A 24,965-nucleotide genomic window follows, 5' to 3' on the forward strand; every position below is an offset into this window, starting at 1 on the left:
GGACATCAGAAATTTCATTTCATTAAAAGCATTTTGTGGAACCTACTTGTGATGTTGAAAGTCTGCTTGTTCAGTTTATAGGCTTTTATCAAATAATTCTTTTTAACTCCAGGGCAACATTCTAATATTGTTGCTTTTTCATGAGGCCATAGGGTTTCATCCTGTGGGCTGTGGCCAGCAAAGCAGGGGCAAGCAGACTGAAGTGTGAGCTTTGGTCTAAGGCCTGGGCTGAATGTTAGCACAGCTAACTCATAACAGCAATGCTGAACACCTGGGGGTGAGAGAACTCCTCACCTCAGATCCCTGTTGGACCAGTAAAAGGACTTTCAGCAGTCAGACTTCCTGCCCTCTCTGATGACACAAGAGAGACAAGAGACCTGTTGAGGGTCTCTGGTATTGTGAGAACTCCCAGCTTCCAGAAAAGCATCCTGAAGGAATTTAGAGCACCTTTTGGGGGCCCTGAGACTTGGGGAAGATTGGTTTGGTTCACTTGTGGCTGAAGTGCTGCAGACAGAAGCTTTGTTTTCCTCTGTTTAATCAGCCAAGAGCTTGGCTCCATGTGTATGAATGTCTGCCTCCCCCACTGAACTTCCCCCCTGGGCTGGGATAGCATGGGAAGGAATAAATAAAATATCATTCCTTCTTGTTCTGTCTCTCTGACATCAAGGGTTCTGTGACTGTTATTTCAGACTGAGGTTTCTGGGAGACAGCAGAGAAGATCTACAAAACCAGAGGCACAAAATGGGATCAGGAAGGAGTGAGAGGTGAAGGTTTGCTTCACTGAGAAAAGGGAAGAGAACATGACAGAAACCATCCAGTATAGACAAGCACTGCTATAAAGAAGAAGCCATCCAAAAGCAGCAATCTAATTTGCAACCAGGAAAATTTGGGGTGGGCATTATTGTAAGCTCAGCTGTAAAGACTGAAATTTCCATGATTAGATCTTTTCAGACAAATATGTTGGGAATATGTTGGTTCTGTCTGGACCAAGCAGATGACTAGATGGCTGAAATGTGCTGGTAGTGACAAACACTGAAATCTTCCTGGAGAGGAAGCCTGCAGATGTTCTGAATTCAGCTGGAGTTGTTCAGCTCCATGGCCACAGACCATTCAGCCCAAAGCAGCAATGAGGGATCACTTTTGTCTATTCCCAGTGAAAAATCAGGTGCTCAGAGATAAGAAGCTCTGGTTAATAATTTGTTGGCCTGCCCAGACCTGTGAGACTCCTGGTTCTCCTGGTTCACAACTGTGTTTCCTGACAAAGAGATTGGCCTCTCTGTCTGTCGGCTTGATTCATCTGGATGTCTCTGGTGAGTTTAAATAATTCATGATGATGAAAGTTTATTTTTGTGCCATCTCAGAATGGTAATGAGGGTTTGTGGAAGCTGGTGAGATGCTGGAAGCAGCGGGGTGCAGCTGCAGCCTCTGCATGAGTGATGTATTCCCATCATTAGCAGGTCAGATGCCAGGCAGGCAGCAGGAGCAGGGGCTTCTCGCACTGCCCATCCCAGAGCTCCTGCTCTCAACTCCACGGATCACCAAGGCCTCCTTCTCCCCAGCCAAGCTCAGGGCCCATCTCACTGGGACTCTCCTCTGCCTGTACTATGGGTTAAGAGGTGTGGGAAGATCAAATATGAAACACCTTGTTTTCTCCCTGCATTTAACTGGAAGGGTTTTCACGTCCAGACGCTTGATGTTGGCAAACCTGAGAGCAAAACTGGGGACTCTTCAACTGCTGTGATGAAAATGCATTGCTTGAGCTGAAGCAGCCAAGCTGTGAGACCTCCTGTCTGCGTACTGGAGGGCTGATCACGGAATCACGGAATGGTTTGGGTTGGAAGGGATCTTTAAAGGTCATCTAATCTAACCCCTCTGCAGTGAGCAGGAACATCTTCAACCAGGTCAGGTTGCTGAGAGGCCCATCCAGCCTGGACAGGAATGTTTCCAGGATCATGATGATTCTACAGCCCACAGTGCCTGGAAGTGGAGAAAGTGGCCAGGAACTGCAGAGGGGTTCTTGTTGTGGCCATAAGGGAGCATGGCTGGGTATGAAAGAACAAAGCTGCACTCCAGCGGAGGACAGCCTAACAAACCCCGTGTGCTGGTCTCCTGTCACCCACTTATAATGGTTACACTCACTGCTCCTCTCTGAGAGACCTGCAAGAGGGTTCATGATCCTGTGTGACACAGGGAACCAGTGCACATGGGTTTGGGGAGTGCACAGTGGCCCCAGACTTGCAGGCGCTGTCTTGGCACCAAGGCGTAGATCACACCCCCGAATCAGTGGTGGTGGCCCACCCTGGTGCTGGTCAAGTCATCCTCCTGCTTTAAGCGGCCCATGGTGGGGCTGATGCTTTGGCCCTTCTGAAATAAAACCTGTAGTGAAGCCAATGGGAGCTCTAGCTCTGCTTTAGCCTTGCTGCCTGCAATACACTACAGCATCAGCCTTGCTGGGGAGAGCTCTGGGGGCCCTTTGCTAAGCGCTACTGTACAGCCACATTTCTCATTACCTGTGTACTCAGGAAAGCAGATACTCAGTGGAGATTTCTTAATTTTTTCCTCAAATATGTCCTTCTTGTTTAGAAACAGGATGATAGATGTATCTGTGAACCATTTGTTGTTGCAGATGCTGTCAAAAAGCTTCAGAGATTCGTGCATGCGGTTCTGCAATAGAAAGGAAAGATCACATCAGGCCAAAGCCAGCGACCCAGGGATGTTCAACATGTAGGGAAATCTAAAACAACTAAATTAAGGAGGAAAGCAACAAAAAAGAAAATCTACAATATACATAATAAGTTTATGTATACATACAGCTGAACATATACATACACAGATGCAATCCCTATTACATTTGACATACAATTAGTAACTTAAGGGCATTTAACAATACAGAGCTGTTTTGATTTTGCATAACATTAATTTACAGGATCCCAGCTCATAGAAATCATCATGCACCATGCATGGATGGAGAATTATTTTTGCCCTTTGATCAGATTTATGTGTTGGTGTAGCTCATGCAGATTTTCTAAAACGTTTTCAATCATTTTTCTAAAATGTTTTTTTCCACTTTTTTGAATGTGTGTGGCACACAATTGGTTACATTAACCAAGGACTGGTAGATCCTTGAATTAATCTAGAGTTGGAAGCAGACATCAAGGTGACATAATTTTGGAAATGACCTTGCCGTGACCTTTGACTGGTTCTGTTATTTTGTTAAGTGTTTTCTGTTGTTGTGCTTTTAATTTTTAAACTTTTTGGTTTTAGTTCTCTTGAAGACGGCTCAACAGAAAGTGTCTCGCAGAGAGGAAAAAAGTGAAAAAGGAAGAGAAAATAGTATAAAGAGGAAAAACATGACAAAGAACATCTAAGAACAACCAGACTAGAAGTCAGGCAGCTACCACTGGTGTTAGCTCATGCCTCTAGAAGACTAGCAGAAGAGCCATACATCCAAATGTACGCACAACGAGAAGTCAGCTTTTTGGTTATAGGTCATGCAAAAAAAGGACACGGAAAAGGAGAGAGATAAGAGGAATGGAAAAACCAGACCAGTTAGAGAGTTGCAAAGTCTGCCACATGGGTTTATGGTGGTGGAAAGAGCTCACGGCAAAGTCAACCAAGTGTCATGTTCCCCGCTGCTTTCAACTCCCATTTCGGTTTTTCTTTTTTTTTTTTTTCTCAGTTCAAGAGAAGCTTCATACCTGCCAAATTTGGTTGGTCTCTCAAATGCTCATTTTTTGGCCTTTGTTTGGTTAGATAAGGTCAGACGGCCGAGGAAAAGCTGTGGAGGTGCCGAGGCTGGCGACGTTTGGCGCCGAGGCCGACGCCGGAGCGCGCACGCCGGTCGCGTGGCCGTCTCTCAGCCGGGAGCCGGGGAGCGCAGAGAGCAGGCGCCGTGAGGATGAAGCACACCCAAGAGTCAGGGGTTGTCAAAGGCAAAGCATGGTACAGACCACACCGGCTCCTCGGCTTTTCCAGCGGGATCTCCTTGGGACTGCACTCCCCAAACCCGCCAGTGTGCGTAAGAAACCAGTTACAGCCATCACCACAGAGACACTGGAGAGAACAGGGCTGCACGGGCTTGTTACTGGAGGGTTTTTGGGGTGGGTGCAGCATGTCCTGTTCCCCCCAGCCCTGGATTTGGGAATGTGGAGCGGTACATAAGTCAGCGGGGGCCTTCACCCCTCTCCCACTCCATTTCACACCTGTGCTGGCATGAGGTTGAGCCCAGCACTTCACTGATTAACACATTCCTTTTCATTGATATGCTTTAGCATCTACTGAATGTTTTACATAGATAGAAGAAGCTCCATGGATGAAAGAAGCGTCTGATTCAGCCCAGAGTGAAAGAGGACACGTGAGATTTGCCGTGCCCTGTCTTGAATAACCATGCATTTACCCACTGTTCGTATCGACACACGGGGACGACGCGATCACACACAAACGTAAAAATGCATTTGCTCATTGGGTCTCAGTTGCAACATGTTGCTTATCTGGATCATCCTGTGCCTGTGGGCTGGTTTTTGCTAACCCATTTGGTACTGGCTCATGTGGGAGCCCCTGAAGCAATGCTCCCCTTTGCTACTTGTGGTGCCAAAACTGTAAGCACATAGAAACCTGGTGTACAAAGGTTTTGTGCAGGAGATCCTTGGATACCCAAAGCCTTTGGGAGGAGAGAATGAAGTGGAACGTGGACAGGGGAACAGAAAGCGAATACAATTAACCATTTCTTTAAGCAGCGTCCCTCACAGAACATTTTAAATTACATTTTTATAATTCCTGCTGATTTAAAATTAAAGTGTGGAGAAACATGGGAATGCTGCTTGTGAGCTAAACCCACAGCTCATCCACAGCAGCCATCAGCCACCTGGGCAGCCTCGTGCCACGGCCACCACACTGCACAGCCCTGGTGGAGACCAGAAGGGTGAAACTGTTCTTCATGGCATGGGGAGCACCACGGGTGACATTGGGTTTGTCTAAGAAACAGAAGCTGAGGACTTCTGAGCTGAGCTTCATGGTTAGGTGAAGCCAACTTTTCTACAGTTGTAAGACTAACAGAAGGCCTCCTACTTCTCTGATCCAGTTTGAGCAATTTGCATTAGTGCACGTTAGGAGATGAGACTGTTTTCCCAACAAACAGTGACTGTTAGTGTTCAATGGTAACCAGAATATAGAATCACAGAATCCTATACACACAGCACAAACCAACACATCTCACTAGAACATGAGGGTTACGCTGAATGACCTCTATTCCTTTCAGATTCCAGAAACAATTTCAAAGCTTCCTAAGGCTGTTTGACCTGGCTTTCTGATCTCTACATGTTGATTTTCCCTCCAGCTTTGCCAGTCAGACAAGTAAACATAATGAACTATTCTCCCCACTCATCCTTATTTACTTGGGAAATGTTTTGGTCTTAAAACCCACCTTTTCCTTCTCTACCACTAAAGAGAAGATTATATTATTCCAAAGCCAGAAGATGACATTATTCAAAAGCCATAAATTCCTTTCTGTGTGTGTGTGGCAAAGGTGCAGAGCAATATTCTGATGAGCAGGCATGGATGCTTCTGTTGCCATACCTGGATGCCATATGGGAAATGCCATTGCATCCCAGGAGGGCTTCTGGGAGCCCATGCGTGGACACAAGCTGTCCTGGTGCTGGCCAGCATCAGGAATCATCACTGTCTCCCTTTCCTTTCCCTCCCCAACTGTTACTAGTTCAACAGATGTTTGTAGGAGCCCTGCAACAGTTCAGGCAGACCCAGGTGCAGAGGTAAGGATGAGGAAGCAGTGTCTGGGTACCAAATGTAAAAGGACAGACTGCTGCTGAAGGAGGAATAAGGAGTTAAATCCCCCATATAATCCCCCTCCTCCCAGTAAATCCACAGTGGAAGATCAGTTTAGTCCCTTAGAACTTGGCTGGGGCCCCTTTCTGCTGTGATGGACCAGATATGCCTATTCTGCTAGGAGGCACTGAAGATTACACTCCTCATACTTTTAGATGAAATAACACAATTTATTTCACCTGCTTTTGGAGCCATTATGCTGCTTTTTCTCACTTTATGTTGGGTCTCTTATTAAGGGAAGAGCTCTTCAGACATTAATTTCTTAAGGTCACTTCCTATTTCAAAATTGGAATTTGAAATCCTTATACCGGCAAATATTTCATACCCCAACAAGAAAAGTAGCCCAAACAACCATGGTACACAGGAGTAACCAGTTGGCCATGCATATTCAAAGTCCAGTTAACTTCTCCTGCACAGGGCAAGAGACAGAATTGCTCATAGCTGAGATCATATGTCATTGCACAGCCATCACTGATGTGAAGAGCAAACAGCTTTTCACTCAGCGTGAGGGACAAAGGATGCTGCAGTCAAGACTCTGTCCAGGCTCTTACAAAAACTATATTTTTATATTTTTTTTTTTTACCAGAGCATGGGAGGAGACTTGGTGTGTTTTCTGCAACACGCAGCTGATTCAATATTTTCTGTTTTCCTTGGTGATTAAGTGCTGGCTGTCATGTGAACTGTAAGGACACTGATGGCTACCCTAAGCACAGCAACTCCATATTCCCCCTTCTGCTTACGTTTCCTAAGCCACTTTGGCTTGCTTTGTCACTCCTAAGGCAATTTCTGAGCGCTGCAATTCCATTTTCCTTGTTCAATGACGGCAGAGAGAGCACAGTAACCAGGTCATGCAGTGTGAAACACACCAACAGGCCAACACTAATGCACCAAGGGTTACCAGCACAGAGCCTTCCACCCATCCCATCCTCACAACAGGCACACAAACAATACCTGCATGTCTTGCCTAGATATGGTTGACCTAAATATCTTAGCTTCAGAGGCAGCAATGTGCAGCATCAACATCTCCCTCTCTTGCCATAACTCCTTTGAATTTGCAAGGTAAAAAAACAGAGTATAGTCTTAGGTCCCATTCCATTGCTGTTTTAAAAAAAAATTCCATTAGGAATCCTATTTAGAAAGAACAAGGAAATCTACCTTTGTGAATCATCTTCTCTAGTTTTACTGAGTGATATGACTGTCCCTCTCTCTTCCCAGATTACAGAGCTGAGGCTTTTCCTTCTGTAACTTCAATTTATGAAACAAAAATATCAGCCACAAATGAAATGAAACAGCCTTGTTATGTAAAGACAATCCAGGGTGGTGTTCTGCTAGTTAAATCAGGATGTTCCCACTGTGTACAAATATGGCAGAGAGCCTGGCAGGTCCTTGTGAAGGACGTGGTAAAGGCACAGGCAGGTGTAATACCTTGAGGGCAGTGCCTGGTGTGTTGGATGGGCTGGGCACAGGGTATCATTTTGCCACATGAGCTCTGGCTTGGGCTGTGGCTGGCAGCAATGGGACTGATGAAGGCATTGCTTGAATCTCTCTCGTGCCTTGTTCCTCTTCCCTGGGAGCTGGGCACACAGGGACACAGTTTAGATTTGCCAACAGCAGCACAAGGTGTTGGAAGCAACGGGAGAAGTTGGATTCAGCAGTACTGGGAGTTTCTGTGAAAAGTGTGATCTTTACGGGTGTATGGGCCTAGAAATCACAGATGCAGAAAGTTTTCTTTATTTTCTTTATGTCTTTCTGATCTGGACATAGGGGAGTACTTGCTTTCCTCGACTCCTGCTGTGTGGCTCTTTGTGACAGGGAATTAGAGAGAAAATACATCCCTTATAAAAGACTGCCTGCCCTTAAGAAGCAGGGACAGCTTCAAACACAATGATCTTGTTTTAGCTGCTGCTGGAGGAGGGGTGCTCAGTCTTTTAAAACAAAGAGCACAATAACCCACAAAACAACTTTACAAGCATGGAGCTGTGTTTGAATTTTAAGGTCAGAGAGTGCTTCACCCAGCCTTGTTTAACCAGCTCTTTGGAAAGGATTCACAATAAACCTGTTTGTGAGCTTTTTACAGTGACACAAGCTGACCCGACACCTCTCCCACCTGGAGCTTACCAAGGTGAGCCTGTCCCTGCTCCACGTGATGCTGACTGCATCTGAAATGCAGTTTCTTCCACCTGAAGTGTGGTTGGACTTACAGAAGTGCAAAAAGCACCCGTGAAATCTTGTGCTCATTGACAACAGGGTGCTGAGTGCAGGAGGAAAAGCCTGCATGCACCCAGATTTGGAAGGGGTTTTTTGTACCCTGATATGCAGTCAGGTTCTTTCCCTCTCATGGCTCCATGCCAGCAATGAAAGCTCTCTCCAAGTCCTTTCATACTCGTGGAGACATCTGTACAGCCCCCAAACCTTCAGTGGCTCAACACAGCTGCGAGTGCCTGGACTGTAGTAAGTGTCTCTAAAAATGAAGCTGGAGGAGAAGCATCCAGCTCTCTTTCTCAGCTGCCTCCTCTTTGTGTTTTCCAAGTGAGAAGCAATAGAGGCTGATTGACGTCACGCAAGCCGGCAGATGTGACGGATGCAGACAGCAAATCAGCTGACTGAGGAGGAGATGCTGCTCTGCTGCTGGGCTTTGGGGAGGCACCACATCACCGAGGAGGGGGCAAACACCTGGCAGGAGCCAGGGTCTGAGGGTGCCACGTTCTGCACCTGCCATTTGTGATGGGGATAGAACAGGGCAGGCAAGATCCAGCCCTCCTGTTTTTCCCTGCGCACTGGCCTGGCTCAGGGCTGTTTATTTGGGTTAGGCAGGGGCGTCCTGCCGGCGTGGCGGCGGCGATGCCGAACGCTTTCGCCGCTTGCGCCGAATGTGTAAATGAGCAGCAGCTGCCTCTGCCCCTGCCCTCCTGTTGCTCAGCATCCCCCAAAATGTGCTGTGAACAGGGACTGAAATAGCAAGCAAATGTCAGTGCTGTGCCAGAGCTGCACCAGGCTGCTCTCCTGCTGCAAAGGGAAAGTTGGAGATGCATAAATCCCAGTTTTTGCAGCGTGGCACTTCAGGGGGCAGGCTGAGCTGGCTCTGGGGTGGGGCTGGGTGAGGGACAATCACTGGCAGGGCTCTCCCCAGGAGAGATGCTCTAACCTCCAGTTCAGAGGAGCAGAGTAAAGGCTGACATTTAAAAAATGGCACTGGCATTCAGGCCATTCCATTTTGTGCTCCATGGCTTTGAATCACAGTCTCTGACTTGTGTAGATGGGCACCCAAAGGTGACCTGTATTAAAAGCTGCCTTTGGCTTCACAATTTGGGCGTCACAATCCAGGCTATACTTACAAAGCACCTTGCTCTCTACTCATATCACAGCTTTACTCCCTGCTCCTGGACCTTCCCTCTCCCTCTGTGCTCTTCTGTGTCTCCTGGCTGATTTTGCTGCCCAGCTGCAGAGCTCTATATTGTTGAGATAATGGCTGGATTTTTCAAATCATGTCAGGAGATTTTGGGTCCTTCCCAGTAAATCCTACAGGGCTGAGCATCCTTGAATGTATCAGGGCCAGGGTCAGAGGGAGGAGACAACTGGGGATTATAAGTAAGTGGACATGACAGGATGCAGAGTGTCTCAGTCAGTCTGGAGGGAGACACAGTCATGATCACAGAATCACAAGGACTATCCAATACAACTCCTGGTTCTGCACAGAACAAGCCCAAGAGTCACACCATGGGCCTGAGAGCATTGTCAAAATGCTTCTTGAACTCTGTCAGGCTTGGTGCTGTGACCACTTCCCTGGTGAGCCTGTTTCAGTGCCTGGCCGCACTCTGGGTAAAGAACCTTTTCCTAATTTCCAGCCTAAACTTCTCCTTGACACATCTCCACGCTGTTACCAGTCCTTTGACTGGTAATGTTAATATCATCCAGAATTCTGGCATCAATATGATTCAAAAAACCAGGTGATTTCATCAAAGAGTTTGCTAGAGCTCATAAACCTGGCTCAGAGGCTAGAAACCACAGTCCCCCTAGTCTTTTTGGGACAAAACAAATGTCACCAAACAGCAATATTTCCCTCAATTCCATACAGCTTTCTGCAAGCCTGACATCTTTACCAGCAGGAGAATAAAAAGCCTCAGAAAGACGGAGCTGGCAGGAGCAAGCACTCCATGCTGCTGCTGCAGATTGGGCACTGATGAAATCATTACTGAGTCTGAGTATGGCCTCCAATTCCTTTTCATTAGACAAATGTAACTGGGTGCCTACAGCAGTTGTTATTAATCCCAAAAGCATGCATCCCCATCATTCTGAATGAATGGTCAGAATACAGTAATGAGTCTTACTGCATCCTTTTTTGTGTATTCAATTCACTTGTATTAATTGCACTCTAATACCAGGGAGCACACAGGTCCTCACCAGCTTTATTTCCAGATTTTGAGCCTAATGTCACAGTGGGAAGTCATAAAATCTCTCCTAGAGCAAATTACCTGAGGACTTAAACAGTTCCATTCTCACTATGGAAAATGAATTTCTGTAGCCTGAAGAAATAGGTTATATTCCTGGGCTGAGCCCCAGGTGTGCACTGCTGTCCTGCACCCCTGCACCACGGCCTGACTGCTTCCCTGTTTTAAAGCCCACCCAGCTGTATCCTCTTGCTGGTTATAGGTTCCTGTAATGCATTTTGAGAACACAGGTTGGCTAGAAAGGAGAAGCAAACCCTTTCAGCAGTGTAAGGAAGCATTACCTGGGTATGCAGACTTCGTACCAAAGAAGGTGAAGGAGGAGAGCTCTCCCCAGGATTTCAGAGCCAAGGGACAAAAGCACATTCCTGCAGCCCCCCAGGGAGCATTGGGTGATCTCTGAGGAGCTGCTGGCTATGCAGTATCCCACACAGAGCTGCTGGGGCCTCCAGGACCCGCTCAGACTCACCGTGGTTTCGTCTTCATGGAGCACCTGGTCGTAGCCGCTCAGCGCCACGCAGAAGATGATGGCTGTGACATCCTCAAAGCAGTGAATCCACTTCTTGCGCTCTGACCGCTGGCCCCCGACATCGAAGAGCCTGCAGCACAGGGGAGCACCATCACCACCCACTCCTGCCTGGCTACCAGGGAACTTGGGCATTCTGGGCATTCTCTGACCACGGGGGTCCAGGGAGGCTCCAAACACAGAGCAATGGGACTTTCACTGCTAGCTTGCTCTTCTCCTCCAGAGCCTGCAGCCAAGGAGAGCCAGGAGGAGCAGTTCCAGATAGGGATGTGGGGACCTGTGAGACCCAGACAGGGATGTGGGGACCTGTGGGAGAGCCTCAGCAGCATGCTGGGTCCCAAAGGGGCAGTGGAGGTGGAGACCACACACTCTTGGCTTCTATATGCTCTAAGTACAGTTTGCGTGTGGCTTTCTGTCGTTGTGCCCACTTCTCTCTACCGGATGGCATCATGAGGGTCGATGTATTGTGTTAACTACATGTGACTGACCCACTTAAGAGAAAAGATCTGGCCACATACTGTTACATTTATGAGGTTTGATCAGATTTGGGGGTCAGTCTTGTATTATACATTCCAACAAAGAGGTGTTGTTTGGGTTAGGAGAAGCTGCCATGAGCTTCTGTCCTACAGGCAGTGACTTTCAACACAGGATTGCCAAACTTTTCATATTGTTGACCCTTCAGAATGCTGTGTCTTCTGCAGTGGGAGCTGTCCATGCATTAACCAGCAATTTAACAATTTCTTCTTTAGGAACTATGGGGAAACCCTGTGATAAATACTTGTTCTGAAAATTTACTGTACAATTTTGGACTAACCTGAAGTGGAGGTTTTTGAATGTGAAATGGGTTTCTACGATGCCAGTTGTTTTGACCCTGGTTCGGAGGATATCCTGCTCCGTGGGCTGGTAGTCTGCAGCTCCAATTCGATCTAAGCTGTCTAGGTAGCTAAGAGAAGAAGGGAAAAGAAAAAGAAAACAGCTAAGAATAAGACACACATTAATCTTTGTCAATCTCAGATGGATCCTTCAGCTTCCTATTAATCTTTTCCAATCTCATTTTTCATGGCTGAATGTATTGTAGCTAAAGCAAAAAATATCCTATTCTGGGGAAAACAAACCTCAGTAAGCTAAGCATAAAATCTGATAGGGAACTGAAAGCAGGAAATTAAGCATGATGTGTTGTGGGTCCCGCCTGCAATCTGTGAAAATACACAGTTTTAATATTAACTTGCTATTTTTATTCCCTGAGGAACAAGGGTCCAAATCAGTCCATTGTGCTGTGTTCTGTACACAAAACCATTTTCTGCCAGGGTTTATTCAGATAAGAGGCTGCAGCATACAGGTCTTGGTCCCAGAACACACAGGTCGAGTCCCCTTTGGACATGCCTCTCTGTGCTGGAAGGGAGAGAGGGACATGCCATGCCTTGCTTTCAGCCAGCTCAAATGAAGGGAGATGAATCTGCACAGGTGAGTCATGGCTTCAGTTCAAAACCCAGCACAGGGCTGGGGCTGCACGAGATGCAGCTCTTGGAGAGAATCCAGGACTCCACTTAAATGGTGATAATCTGGGAGTACAAACTGGGGCTTTGGGCGGAACAGAGAGCAGATTAAGCTTTCTAAAATGCTTGGACAGTTTAAAGCATGTAACTTTATTCTGCTTTAGGCTTAAAATCTATGAACACAAGCAATGCTTCCCTAGGCTGAAGCTTGGGATGGAAAGTCCTGTCTTTTGGCATGAAAGGTTTGTGTAGAGGAACCCAACATCTTTGCACATATGACCACAATCCAGTTTTCCATCCACACTGAAGACAATTTTAAAAACAATTTATAAAGAAAGGAGGAATTTGGATTACCATTTAATATGAATTACAAACACAGACCTGCATCACACAGCACAATCTTTCTCACCACCATTAAGCCTGCACGCAGACACTCCAGTTTCTCTTAAAAGGGGTTTGATGTGCATTATAGGGCATAAATGTCCACCTCTGGCCCCAGGAGCATCAATCTAATGCTCTGAGATGCTTTCAATATATTGTGAATATAATAGAGCATGTCTGTGCATGAACAGTGATCTTTTCCTTTGATCCCTGTGCCTGGATGTCACCCAGAGAGGCAGTGGGGCAGGAGGTGGCCTGCTGCTGGCAGGACAGGAGGGTACCTATTCAGGTGCCAGAAGATGGCAGTTTTGCCCAGTGCAACAGACAGAGAATAAAAAGTACTAAGAGGAGCTGCACAGTTGCAGAGAAGGAAAGACTTTGTTGTCTCAGGTAAGAGTTTGCTGTGAGTGTGAGATGGTATGAGCTGGAACCATTCACTCAAGACAACCATGATGTCTATGTTTACTTTCAGTTTAGTTAATGCAATCTTTTTAAAACACAGAACATGGATTTAGTCCTGATGAGTAACCAAACCAACCCCCCTCATTTGCCTTGCCATAGCACGTCCCATTTGGCCCCGAACTCGGCCCTGACCTGCTGCTGGAGATGATATCCCTGCTGCATCCAAACCAGCAATGGCTTTCCATTTGTGTCCTGGAGGGAGTGCACTGAGCCAGGGCTCTGGAGCAGGACACCTGGAGAGCTGGGGCTGTGCACTCTGCTACCCAACAAAACTCCCTGCCAGGGTCTCTCATGCCTACCCCACAAGCCTGGAGCAACCATCAGACAGCCAAACTCAACACTAAAGTCAAACACAAACCTCACACCCTGCTCCTATCACGTATTTTCCCTATCCATCATATTTATAATTTATTTTTCCTGAACAATTCCAAGAATCACATCACCCAGAGGAAAGGATATAAGCTAAGCAGGCTTATTTTTGTTGTGCCCTTTTTCAAGCATTTAAAGACATTGTGGTTTTGTGACAGATGCTCCTTTAATAACCCTGTGATGGGCACTGGATGGATGAATGGGGCTTCATTTGAAATCAGATCCTGGGCTGTGACGGCTGAAGCCACGATCACTCATCTATTCACAACTGGTGTCAACTGCTGTTATTTAAGAGACAGCTGCATCTCTTCACAGGGCCCTGCAGACTGAGGCAGCTCTGCAGTGCTGGTATTCACAGACTCAGGCTCTCCTCTGTCCTCAGGAACTTCAAGGTGATATTAAAAAGCTGAGGTGTAAGAGGGGGATTCTCTTTTCCTCTCGCAGCTCTTGTCAGTATCTTGAAGTCCTTTATCACTTCCTCCATCTTCATTTTCTGCATTTTCTGACGACCCAACTCTCTTCAATTTAACGTTCCCAATTAATTATTCTCACTTTTGAGATCCTCCTTTTATGCTGGGAGTGCTGCAAACAAAATTTACTGCAAAGGGGCCAAAGGACTCAGGTCCTCAGCAGCACAGTGATGGAGAAGCTCGTTACTGAAATTGCTGCTTTCAACCTGCCATGATTTGCTGGAGAATGGCAGCATCACCTAAACCCTGGTTGTGTGCTGGGATTTCAGGGCATTCTCACTCACACTACAGTATGCCCAGTCCATGGCTCTTCCACACAGCATTCCCCTTGGCTGCCTGACAGCAGGTCAGTTCCAGATTTGATTTGGTCCTGCATTCAACCTGGCTCTGAGGCTTGGAAGGCCTTGCCTTCCTTCCCTTGTGATGCAGCCTTGTGTCTGGCTCCAGCTGAGTTCCCTGGGGGATCAGGGGTTTGGGGAAGCTGGTACAGCCTGCCAGCCTCTGGAGAGGGCAAGATGATAGTGATAGAGAGAGGGGAGAGCCACGCATGATCCATCCTATCTACCCTCTCCTACCTGACAGCAGCCAGTTTGCAATCCCAGCTGGGATATCTCCATTAGAACCTCGCCTGGGGGCCCTCCAGCACCTGCTTCCCAGTGCTTAACTGCTGCTTGGCAGGAGAATGCTCAGTACCCCCAGTACTCAGCCTTTTCTGGCTGCAGGTGAGCTGAGCTCTGCAAGTCTGGAGCCTTGATGTCACTCCCACACCAATGCCTCCAGCCGGCTGCTGGGCACCCCAGCTCCAATACCTGCTTGCCAATAGACCCTTTGCCTTTTCTGTTAACCTCTCTCTTCATCTCTTTCCTCATCTCCAGTCTTTTCCAGCACTCTGTGCATTTCTCAATGACTTAAATTCTTTCAGTTGTCTGGGTCTGCCTTTCATCTGTTCCTGGGAGTCTCGATGGGGGTCAGCCATCAATTTATATGAAGTTATAAAACATTTTCACGGCTGGTTTTGAGGCTGCATTCCAAAACTGTTTAAATCTTTGGCTGCTCTACCCTAGAAAGAGACTTGGGCTGTGGCAGATATTTTTTCCCCTGCGCTTGGCTGCAGCTGAGCTGGACCCTGCTGGTGTGTGCAGCCTGTGAAGCTCAGCTGGAGGAGTGTGCCATGGCATGGCTGCCACACTAACACCCAGCTGTGGGAATGGAGGAGCAGCCAGGCTGCTGTTTGGATGCTGAGCTGATTTTAGCTGCTGCTTGTTCTCCTGGGTTCCTGCTGGAAGCATCTCTGAGGTTTCATTGGAGTGCTGGTGCTCCCTGCCCGTTCTGCCTGGAAGAACCTGCTGGTGTGAGCCTGAGCTGGGGGAGGATGGTGTACCTCTTCAGGGGTGCCACCTCTTTGGGAACAGGGAAACCCAAGTGGGGACAAATTGCTACACATGGTGCTGGATGGCAGCACTGCTGGTATGGCCTTTGAGCTGAAAATCTCAAGGCCAAACTGTTGTGAGAGATAATTAGTTGTCACAGCCAACAGGCTCTATGACACATAATCCCCTCAGAAGCTGGCATCTGTTTAACCAGCAGAAATAAGAGCACTTTGGAGGTCATGGAGTGAGAGCTCAGCTCCCCCTTCCACATCATCGGTGCTGGCATCAGAGCTCTTCCATTGCCCAGCTCCAGGGTTTGCACACTGGAGTGGAAGCATATCTGAAATGACACATCAGCTCCTACTTGCAGCCTGCCTTGCCCTGGGTTTGTAGGGGTTAAAAAAAGCTGAAGGAAGGTTAGAAGGTTTGTGAGTACATGAGTAACCCTCTAGCATTTCTGCTCCTGAGCCGAGTAGCTCCATAACTGCTTATATCTTTTATTTTAAATGCTTTGTTTTGAGGCAGATTGCAGGTTTCTGACTCACTCGCTATACCATGCTCAGGGAGGTGAAGCCCAACTATTTTATGCTGCTAAAAGCAAAGTGCAGAGGAAATGGCAATTCACAAATACAGGGAGAGGAGATCATTGAACAGAGGCTAAGAAAGGCAGGAGCTCTATACAGGCTAGTGGACAGCAAATAGCAATGCACAGCAGTATTGCCCCTTCATTTGCTGTTTCCAAAAGCAGCTGGTAGCAGCACTGTTGGTGCCAGGGACACTGCATGGAGAGAAGGAACTTTTGTCCAGGTGTCCCATGGGAACAGCTCGGCAGCAGCAGCCTACATGCAGTGTGTGCACAGGGACCCCCCTCAGGCTCTTGGCTACCAAGGGAACCTTCTCCCAGGACTGTGCTGCCTATGCCCAAAGCTCCACTGTCTGCTCTCTTGGATGAAGAAGTGCAGCTGAGGTTGCAGGCTGTGGTCAAGGCTGGATACCTGCGGCAAAGCTTAGACAGACAGACATTCACATCTACTGAGCTTAATGGCAGTAAGATGGTTAAAGGTCTGTTGGGTTTTTCTTGCCGTGAGGGTGACACCTTGGCAGTCTTTTTGCATCACTTAGCTGTCCCTGTGCACACCCAAGGTGCTCACACCATGCTGATGCCATGCTCACATCCTCAGTGCTCAGCGAGCTGCGGTGCAGCAGCAGCCACAGCTGGGTCCTGCTCTGGGGCAGGACTGCAGGGAGTAGGAGTTGGAGCTCCGACTCCAGGACCAAGCCTAGAGACAGCAGCATCTTCCCAGTGGCTCCTCCATGCCGGCTGTCCTGAGCTCTGGCCACATCTCCTCCGTGAAGGGAAGGCCATGTGTGCGTGGGATACCCCAGCCTTGATTTGTTGGCTTGTGTTGTATTTGATGAGGAAGCAGATCCCCATTTGTCAACACATGCAGCTGAGTCACCGCTGGGTTATTTTGGACTCTGTGTACTGAGGCACTCAAGGGGCAGCTCCAACACTGTGTCCTGGCAAATGCTGAGTTTTTAATCAAGGTTGTCATGAGCAGGCTCCATGTCATCGAAATCTAAATGATTATGTAAAGATGGCTCTATCTGAACACTCCTTCCTTGCTCATGGATGGAAGGCTGCCTGTATCTGATCTTATCTTCCACCTTATCTTCTTCCTTTCTTTCAATGATGAACATACAATTCAATGTATATTTAGCATTAAAACTATTCAATATTTAGTGACTGTAGAGTAAGGGTACAGAGGATAAGCACTGGATTTAGGGAGTGTCAGTAGTGGCTCTGCAACAGAGAGTAAACTCTTGTAGTTATCTCCTACCAGAATGCAAAACCACGTGGGCACTGCTGCCTGAAGGTGTGATACAGTTTGGTTTGGCTGCCCAGGGCAGCTGGTGCTGGGCAAGTACCCAGAGATCATGGAACCACAGTGTTTTTTCTGCAGACACTATGTCCAGTCAGATCTGCTGTTATATTTGAGGCAAAGGGGAAAAGCAAGCACAGCCCACTCTCAGAATCCAGCATCAATCCAGCAAACATAGAGGTGATGTCACAGGTGTCTTAAATAATTGTCAGGTATGAAAAGCTTGAAATGTTGCCAAGCAGTGGCATGGTGTCCCTTCAGGAATCAATCCTGTCTGAGGGCAGAGACTGTGCAGAGCCCTCCTCTCCCCCTAGCAAAAGCCAGTAGGTGGCACACACTATTCCTGAGGCACTTCCACGTGGGCTATGGCAGCAGGGAAAAGACCTTAGGGGAATGAGTAACTCATCTGAGAGTGAGAACATTGTCTGGTGTTTCCTCAGTCCAGCCTAGAAAAGAAAAATCTTGGGAATTTGCCCCTGGACTTTGGGTAATGTGTTTAGTGTTTCTGGCTATGCTCCTCCATCAGCCAGTCCTGCCTCCATGGCAATCACATGAATTACATGGCAAGCCCTGCTATCTTGCTGCTGCTCATCTCACGTCCAACCAGATGGGACACCAGCATGAAAACTCCCCAACTTCCTTCCCCTAACATAATCCAACCGTTGAGATGTCACTTCTGGTGCCTGCTTCTTGCAGGCTGCTGACAGCTGGAGGGATGGTCACCAGGCTCAGGGATTACTGGGGTTACTTCCTGAAAGAACCTTGCTGGATGCCATGGGTTTTCACTACTCTTCTCTGGGGAGTGAGGAGGATGGTCCCTGCTATTAAAGGAAGGTGCCAAATCTTGACAAAAAAGATGCTGCATTGTGATGCATTTTTTATGGTTTTGGCCCTGCACTGAAGCAAGGCTGTACAGGGCTTGTACATCAAGATCAACTTGACAAGTTGATATTAATACTAATGATAGGCAGGAGGAATGAATAAAAGCAGGTTGGCGTTTAGCTGTCCTACTTAGACTTGCAGTTTTCCAAGGCATGACTGGATCCAGAATAATTTTTAGCATCACATGTGGATGAGAAGAGTCAGTAAATAGCAGCTGTGTAACAAATGTGCTTGAGGACATGAGGGGTCTCCAGGTGCAAGGGCTGGCTGGCTTTGCTCACAGGTGGTCAGCTCTGGCCATGTCTCTGCTCCTTACTGCTGGAATTAAAGGCCACTGTGTTATGGTTTGAGTTTGTTATCACAGAGCTCTGGCTGGGGGTGAGGTGGGTCTTGGGGGGAAAAGCAAGCATGAAACACTTACCCAGAAAAGATTTTGGAGGGGCCCTGGGAAAGGACATGTGGGCTTATCTTTCTGCATTGAAGCTTGAAAATTGGATGGGATGTAAGAGGGGATGAGAAAGGTATTTTTTGACATATCAGAGCCCTTACAAAAGAGAAAACCAACATGTCTGGGTCAGATCAATGACTCACCTAGCTTAGCTAGTGTCCAAGGGCAGATGTTATGAGAAAAGTACGAGTACAGGGCAAGCATGCAGTATTCAGCTTTTCCAGCCTCCAGCAGTTCATATGGATAACAGAGTTTCAAAGAGAAGTGCGATATCTTTATATTTATTACCCCTCAATGATTTTTCTTCCAGAAATTAGTCTAGGCACTTTTTGCAGCAATTTAAGCTTCTAACAACCACATCTGCAGCAAGGAATTTCCAAGCTCAGCTACCCTGTCTGTGAACAAACTGCCTTTTTCCGGTTTTTAAACTGCCGTGTCAGAGTTTAACTTTGTTAAGTTTTGAATGGGAACAGCTGTCCTCTCTCTCCTCTCTATCTACCACTTGTTTCTCTGTAGACATCTCTGAGACCTCTGCAACATCCACTGTGCAGCATCTTTACTCTGCTACCACGACATTACTTCACAGAAGCACTCTGGAGCGTTTTGTTACACAGACAGGGGTTTTCCTCATGTCCCAAACCCTTTCTGAGATGGGGGAAGGAGGGAGCCATAGCTGCCTTGTTCTACAAGTGGCCATCTGTTTCACAGTCCCTCAATCTGATGCTATTTGGAGAACCAGGCAGTGCAACACCAGACCCCTGGGGCTGCTACACAGAGCAGCTATGGTGACCACAGCTCACCAGCGGCGCTGTGATGCCTTTTAGCAGTGTCCTCATCAGGGCAACACCACTGTTTTTTAGTTTTATATAAAGTCTGTGATTTAAATTGTTGTTTAGCACAGAGCTGCTGACCACAAGGCACCTTTGTTTTATAAGCAGAGGATTTTGACAGGGGCTGGCTGTGTCTGTCCCGTGGCGCTGCGTGAGCCCAGGATGACGCACGGCTCAGGCTGTGCACAGTCCTCTCTCCTGGTGGCCCTGCACAGGGGTGTCCTCTGCACAGCAGGCACGGATCGAACTTGGGCTGAGCCAGAGGAAAGCTCAGAGCTCCTGCTTTATGTAAGGCTCTGCTTCCTTCTAACACCCAGCTCTGAAGGACAGTACCTGAGCTGGAAAAGGGATGAGGAATGGTGGGACTTGGAACCCTGGAAGTGGAGCAGGATCTGTGCCTAAACCTTTATGCAACAGAGTCAGTGGGTTTGAAGCTTTTTTACTTTGCTCCAGGACTGCTGTTATAAGCTGGCTGACAGTGGAGCTGATGGTTTTCTATACTGTAAAAAGAAGAAAGGAAAGAAAAGGAGGGGCTAAAAATAAGCCCCAGGGAGTTTGGGATAATGAAGGGCTTGTTCTGGGAAGGAGTCTTGCTCAGAGAATGCAGGCCCCGTGCTGCAGCAGGGCCCCTGGTGCATTCACAAGCATCTGCTGAGCCCGAACAGGGGAGAGACAACAACTAACCCAGTTTGCTGCATGCACAGCCCCCAGTGAGAACACCAGCACAGGCACGAAGGATTGCTTGCCCCAATGCTCCTTGCATTGCACAGCAGATATTCAATTTGGCCCCAAGGCCAAATGAGCTAATTACTCAGAATTACTCCAGCCCTGGAAAGCAGACAGCTGGGACCACAGATGAAACCAGTCCCACAGACTTTAACCTTTTGATCAGCCGCTGGCCAGAGATATTCATTGGGGTGTGCACAAAGGCCTGGCACATTTATTTACACACTTGTTGGTGAAGTAGCATTAACATCTCCATTTCTAAGCTGGAAGAAAATAATTAGATATAGCTGCAGTGTTTTGTAGTGCTTGGTGTCTGTCTGCAGCAGGGAATAGCACCAGAGAGGGATTTAGATCTAATGCTGCAAAGGAAAGCATCACTTAATGAGATCTGTGTTCTCGTATCAGGTAGCTGGAGGATGCCCATGGCTGGATGATGGCGCAATTACGAGGAGTGGGATAGGTCTGTCGGGAGCTGACTTCACTCAGGGGCTCCATTTATCCACTCACCCTGCTGAGGAAGATGCATTGCTGCTGATGGAGTGGGAATCATATCTCTGGATCTTCTCATCTGCCCCTTTTCCTGATCTATTAGCAAGCTATGGGGATTTCTGCTTTCAAATGTCATTTAAGCATCCCTGCCAAAAACCATGGGTACCAAAATTAGCCAGGGCTCTGCCATGGGCAGATGTGACTCATAGGTAGCAAAAGCAAAACCTGGAAATTTTACCCTTGGCTGCATGCTAAAAATATCTCAGTTATCCCAGACATGGGTAGATCTCTCGGGCGTGTAAAATCTGTGCTACGCAAATGGACTTTCTGGTCCTTCTCAGCAGCTGTCAGGCTGAGGCTCCTTCGAGAGCAGCTTTGCTCGTGGTATTGCAGCGTTTTGGTTTAAATCCAGGCCGGATCCAGAAGCAGAGACACGTAAGGGAAAATTCATGGAGTTTCTCATCCCTTTAGAAAATGTTCAAGCAAATCATTGTCAGCAAAAGATTGTTTATAGAATATCAAAACAGCTCGATTGTTCTCACCAGGAAGGGCTGTCACCTGCCACCTGCTGACCCCGCATCTTTCCTTTCTCCCTCTTCTACTGGCACCAGCAGCCTCAGAGGTCTATTAACACAATCTTCTGTCACCACACACCCACTCCTGGGGTTAGGCTCCTGCAGTCCTCCAGACAGTGGTTTGGGTTGCTCCCAGGCCCCTGCAGGAATGGGCTGATCCCTGTGCTCAGCTCAAGATGCATCAGGGACATTTGCATGACAAAACTGATTTGGGATACTCTGTATGGGACAGCCCGGCCACAAAGCTGCTGTGGCTTTGTGATGAGCTGAGCACACCACAGAGGCACGTCCCTCCATGGGGCTGGGAAAAGTTGTCTGTGCTTGAGCTTGTGCAGACTTTCCTCTGTGCCCTGGGGACATGTCCCTGCCAGAAGCAGCCTCTGCTGCCCGCCCAGGGACCTGTCAGTGACCACATCTCCTGGGAGCAAGCCACGGGCCAAGGTGCTGCAGTAAGCCAGGTGGGTGGAGCAGGAGCTCCTCCCTGCTTCTGGGAGAAATTTGAATTGACCCAGGACCACTTCACTTCCAGTGGGAGGATGGAGCTGGGCCAGAGAAACGTTAGGTCTGGAAAACATCAGTTCTCCCAGACATGGTGGGCTTCATTCCCAATAAATGCCTTTGGGGTGCTTCCTCTTGGCTGCAGGAGGGGAGGAGAGCACCTTGAGCAGATGGCTGGTGAGCAAAGCATTGCCCCTGCTCCCTGCTGCTGGAGCACCTCAGCTCCTGCTGAGCAGAATTGATGTGTCCTCCCAGCCTCCCACTGGAGCAGGGAAATACTGTTAATCACACTTGCTTTAGGAGGAATGGAAGTATCAAGGGGATTGATGATTTGCCTGAGGACAGGATGGGAAGTCTGTGGTGGCACTTGGAAATCCCTTTGGGTTCTCTAATAGGCAGTCAGAAGCTTTGACCACCAGAACTTTCCATATTGAGGGTTATAAACCTCAAGCAATATTCTTCCATGCTTTTAATAGAGATTTTTGCCCACTTAGGGGCAGGTACTGCAAGGCTGGTAGAAACAGAATTTTATTAAGGCCCACTACAAGAAAGAAATATATTGCCTACATAAAGAGCAGCTGATAAAACAGTGTTACAATTGATGATTAAATCACAAGTTTACCCAAGAATTTGAATGGAGATAAATAAATGCTTTCTTCTTTTTTTTTTGGTGAACAAACAAGGCTGAAAATGGATGTTGTCATGTACCTTTCTGCTCCATCCAATATAATTTCATGCATTCCCTTATGGATTTTGATGAGTTCTGCAGATCAATGACACAGCACTTAAGCACAAGCTAAGCAGTAATTACAGATGCATGCAAGATTTATTCATCTGGTGGCACTGCACCAGCTGATGGAAGGATCAGCCGTATCCAATCAATGTTTGAAGCTTCTCAAAATACAGAGGTTTTTTGGCTCCCACTGCAAAGTGAAAATAGAAATAACCTCTTGAATCCCAGGAATGCCTCCTTAGGTCCGTACAGGGTAAGGCTGCAGGATGGATCTGGGTCATAGCTGCACTGCTGCTTGTCCTTTGCCTCTGCATCCCCATAAATATTTTTCTTGTGGGGTCTTCTTCACATGCTCACTGCATGACCCCTAATCCCTAGGGCTGAGCGCTGGACTGATGACATTTAAGGCATAAGTAGGGAAAAAAAGGAGCAGCATTGCAGAGAACAGGGCCATGAGCAGGCATGCCCCATGTGCCCAGGCCTGGTGTGCACAGGCAGGGAGCCAGAGTGATGTGTCACTGTGGTACCAAGGGAGCACCAGGGGACTGCAGCCAAAGCCACAGAGGAACGCAACGTGGCACTGCTGGTTTGGGAACACGGGGCAGGGCAGGCAGGGGAGCATGTGTAAAGCAAGAAACTGGATTTTGTCCCATTTTTCTTCAGGCTTTCCCTGTTGATGTGAGTTATCTGCTCCTATAGGAGGTCTTGCCTTCTGTGCAGCAAAGCTGCTTCCTCCTCACTGTCACCACGGGAGGCCCTGACAAGCCAGGGAGTCCTTCCAGTGATGACCTTTGTGGGACTTCAGAGAGGGTGCTAATCCTACACCATGCACTGCCAGCCCTGAGTGCAGGTGGGACTGGATGGAGACTGTGGATCGGGAGAGTCAGCTCTCTATCATGTGTGGGGGAAGAGATCTTCCATCCCCAAGTGTGGCCCCTGGGCAGGGTATGGGTAGTTGAGCTCTTGGGCAGAAATGTGCAGCCTTTTCTCCTGAATTTGTTTGTAACTGACTTCTGCATTTGTGTCACTTCTTTGTTTAGGCATTTTTGTTCAACGAGAAGGTCCTCTGGGGATTTCTTCATGTGAAGTTGCTGCTTTAACATTAGTTTAATTTGAGCAAAGGTTTTTGCCTGGACTCCATTATCAATTCCCAGCTCTCAGCATCTGCTAACTAGCATCAGCCACCTCTGTCTCTTTTTTTCTCCTGTTCCTGCCCTTAGCATATTTGGCATCACTGCACAACACACTGGTGCAGTATTTCTCATGTTGGGCACTGCAAGAGCATGGATCTGTTTAACTGCAAATGTTTAAACTGACATTAATGATGCTCAGTAGGATGTACTGGCTGGTGTTTTCCTGAAGGAGGATTTGGAAATGGTTCTTATGCTATTGCCAAACCTTACATACCAACAGCAATACTGAGGGACTGGGAAATTCTGATCTATAGCACTAAAAGTGCTATAAAAGCCTCAGAGCTACAGTGACTGCTCACATGGTGTTTCATGGACCAGGCTTGCAGTTTTAGAGTACTAAATTTCTTTTCAGTCCTGGTGCTCCCAGCAAACCTGCTGCTCAGCACTGGGGTGACAGTGCAGCCCAGCAAAGAAGGGGTTACAAGGACACAAAATGCATTGTAAATCCCCAGCAAATTACTTGGACTAACCACCAAAACCAGAGCTGACACTTCCTCAGCGTGGCTCCATGGTGCAGTTTGTGCCTGGCTTCCCTCCCCCCTGTATCTCCTCCTTCCCCTCCCAGCAGCATGGAGTAGGTGCTGCCTAAAATCTAGGCTCAGAATAATTTCTCCTCTTTTTTCCCCAATAAATTCAGTCTCTGGAGAGTCTCAGGGTGCCCAGGGACCTTTGAGGAGGTCCCTTCTCCAGGCACTCAAGCATTCAAATGCAGTAAATGTACTGGAGGTGGGGAAGGTTGTAAGCATGAGGATTTTGGCACAAGGATGGGTGTTCACTTTGCTGTTCTCCAGCCTCCTTCTGCTGTCATGAACAAAGTGAGAAACCCTGCCCAGAGCCTGTGCCCACCAAGCAGAGTGAGTGTGTGCCTGACCCTGACCATCCCTGCAGGAGTACCTTGAGAGCCTGAGCTGGGCAGGGGGAGAGGCAGGCTGGGAGTTACAGGGTTTTCTGGGTGGACTGAGAATACAGAAGTTTGGGGTCTGGATCTGTGCGATATGTCAGTGGTCTGAAGGCAAGGAACATACATGGGGAAGATGAAACAATAGTTCATAGACAGCCTCTGTTATTTTTACTGCAATACTGTCAAAGGTGTGGATGAATGGACTGATATGAACCTAGCACTAGCTAGTCCCAACTAGTGTGTGGCACAGGCAAAAAGAATATAATATAATATAATATAGGAAAAGGTCAAAAATCTGTCTGCAGTGTATTAGGCTCCCTGTGCTGATGGGGCTCATGCCCAGTTTGTATGGTAGAGTGGCACATGAGCGGTGCCATGGCAGCATCACATTTGTCTGCCTCCACTTCTGCTGCCCAAATCAACGAGCGTCTCATCTGTGAGCGCTCT

General features: G+C 47.7%; 1 protein-coding gene across 2 annotated transcripts in view; it reads right to left on the minus strand.

The window, feature by feature from the left end:
• Nucleotides 1-24,965, minus strand: part of GNAO1 (G protein subunit alpha o1) — a 142,033-nt gene that overhangs the window by 14,164 nt on the left and 102,904 nt on the right. Inside the window, exons 5-7 of one of the 2 annotated variants that reach the window (XM_084215310.1) lie at nt 11,627-11,755; nt 10,756-10,885; nt 2,511-2,664 (exon numbers count right to left, since the gene is read on the minus strand). In XM_084215310.1, coding sequence (XP_084071436.1) covers nt 2,511-2,664; nt 10,756-10,885; nt 11,627-11,755 — 413 coding nt within the window. The remainder of the gene's footprint in view (nt 1-2,510; nt 2,665-10,755; nt 10,886-11,626; nt 11,756-24,965) is intronic. The other variant, XM_084215311.1, reaches the window with a different exon arrangement.

The sequence above is a fragment of the Fringilla coelebs genome, assembly GCF_963513975.1.
Source record: "Fringilla coelebs genome assembly, chromosome: 14".
NCBI lineage: Eukaryota > Metazoa > Chordata > Aves > Passeriformes > Fringillidae > Fringilla > Fringilla coelebs.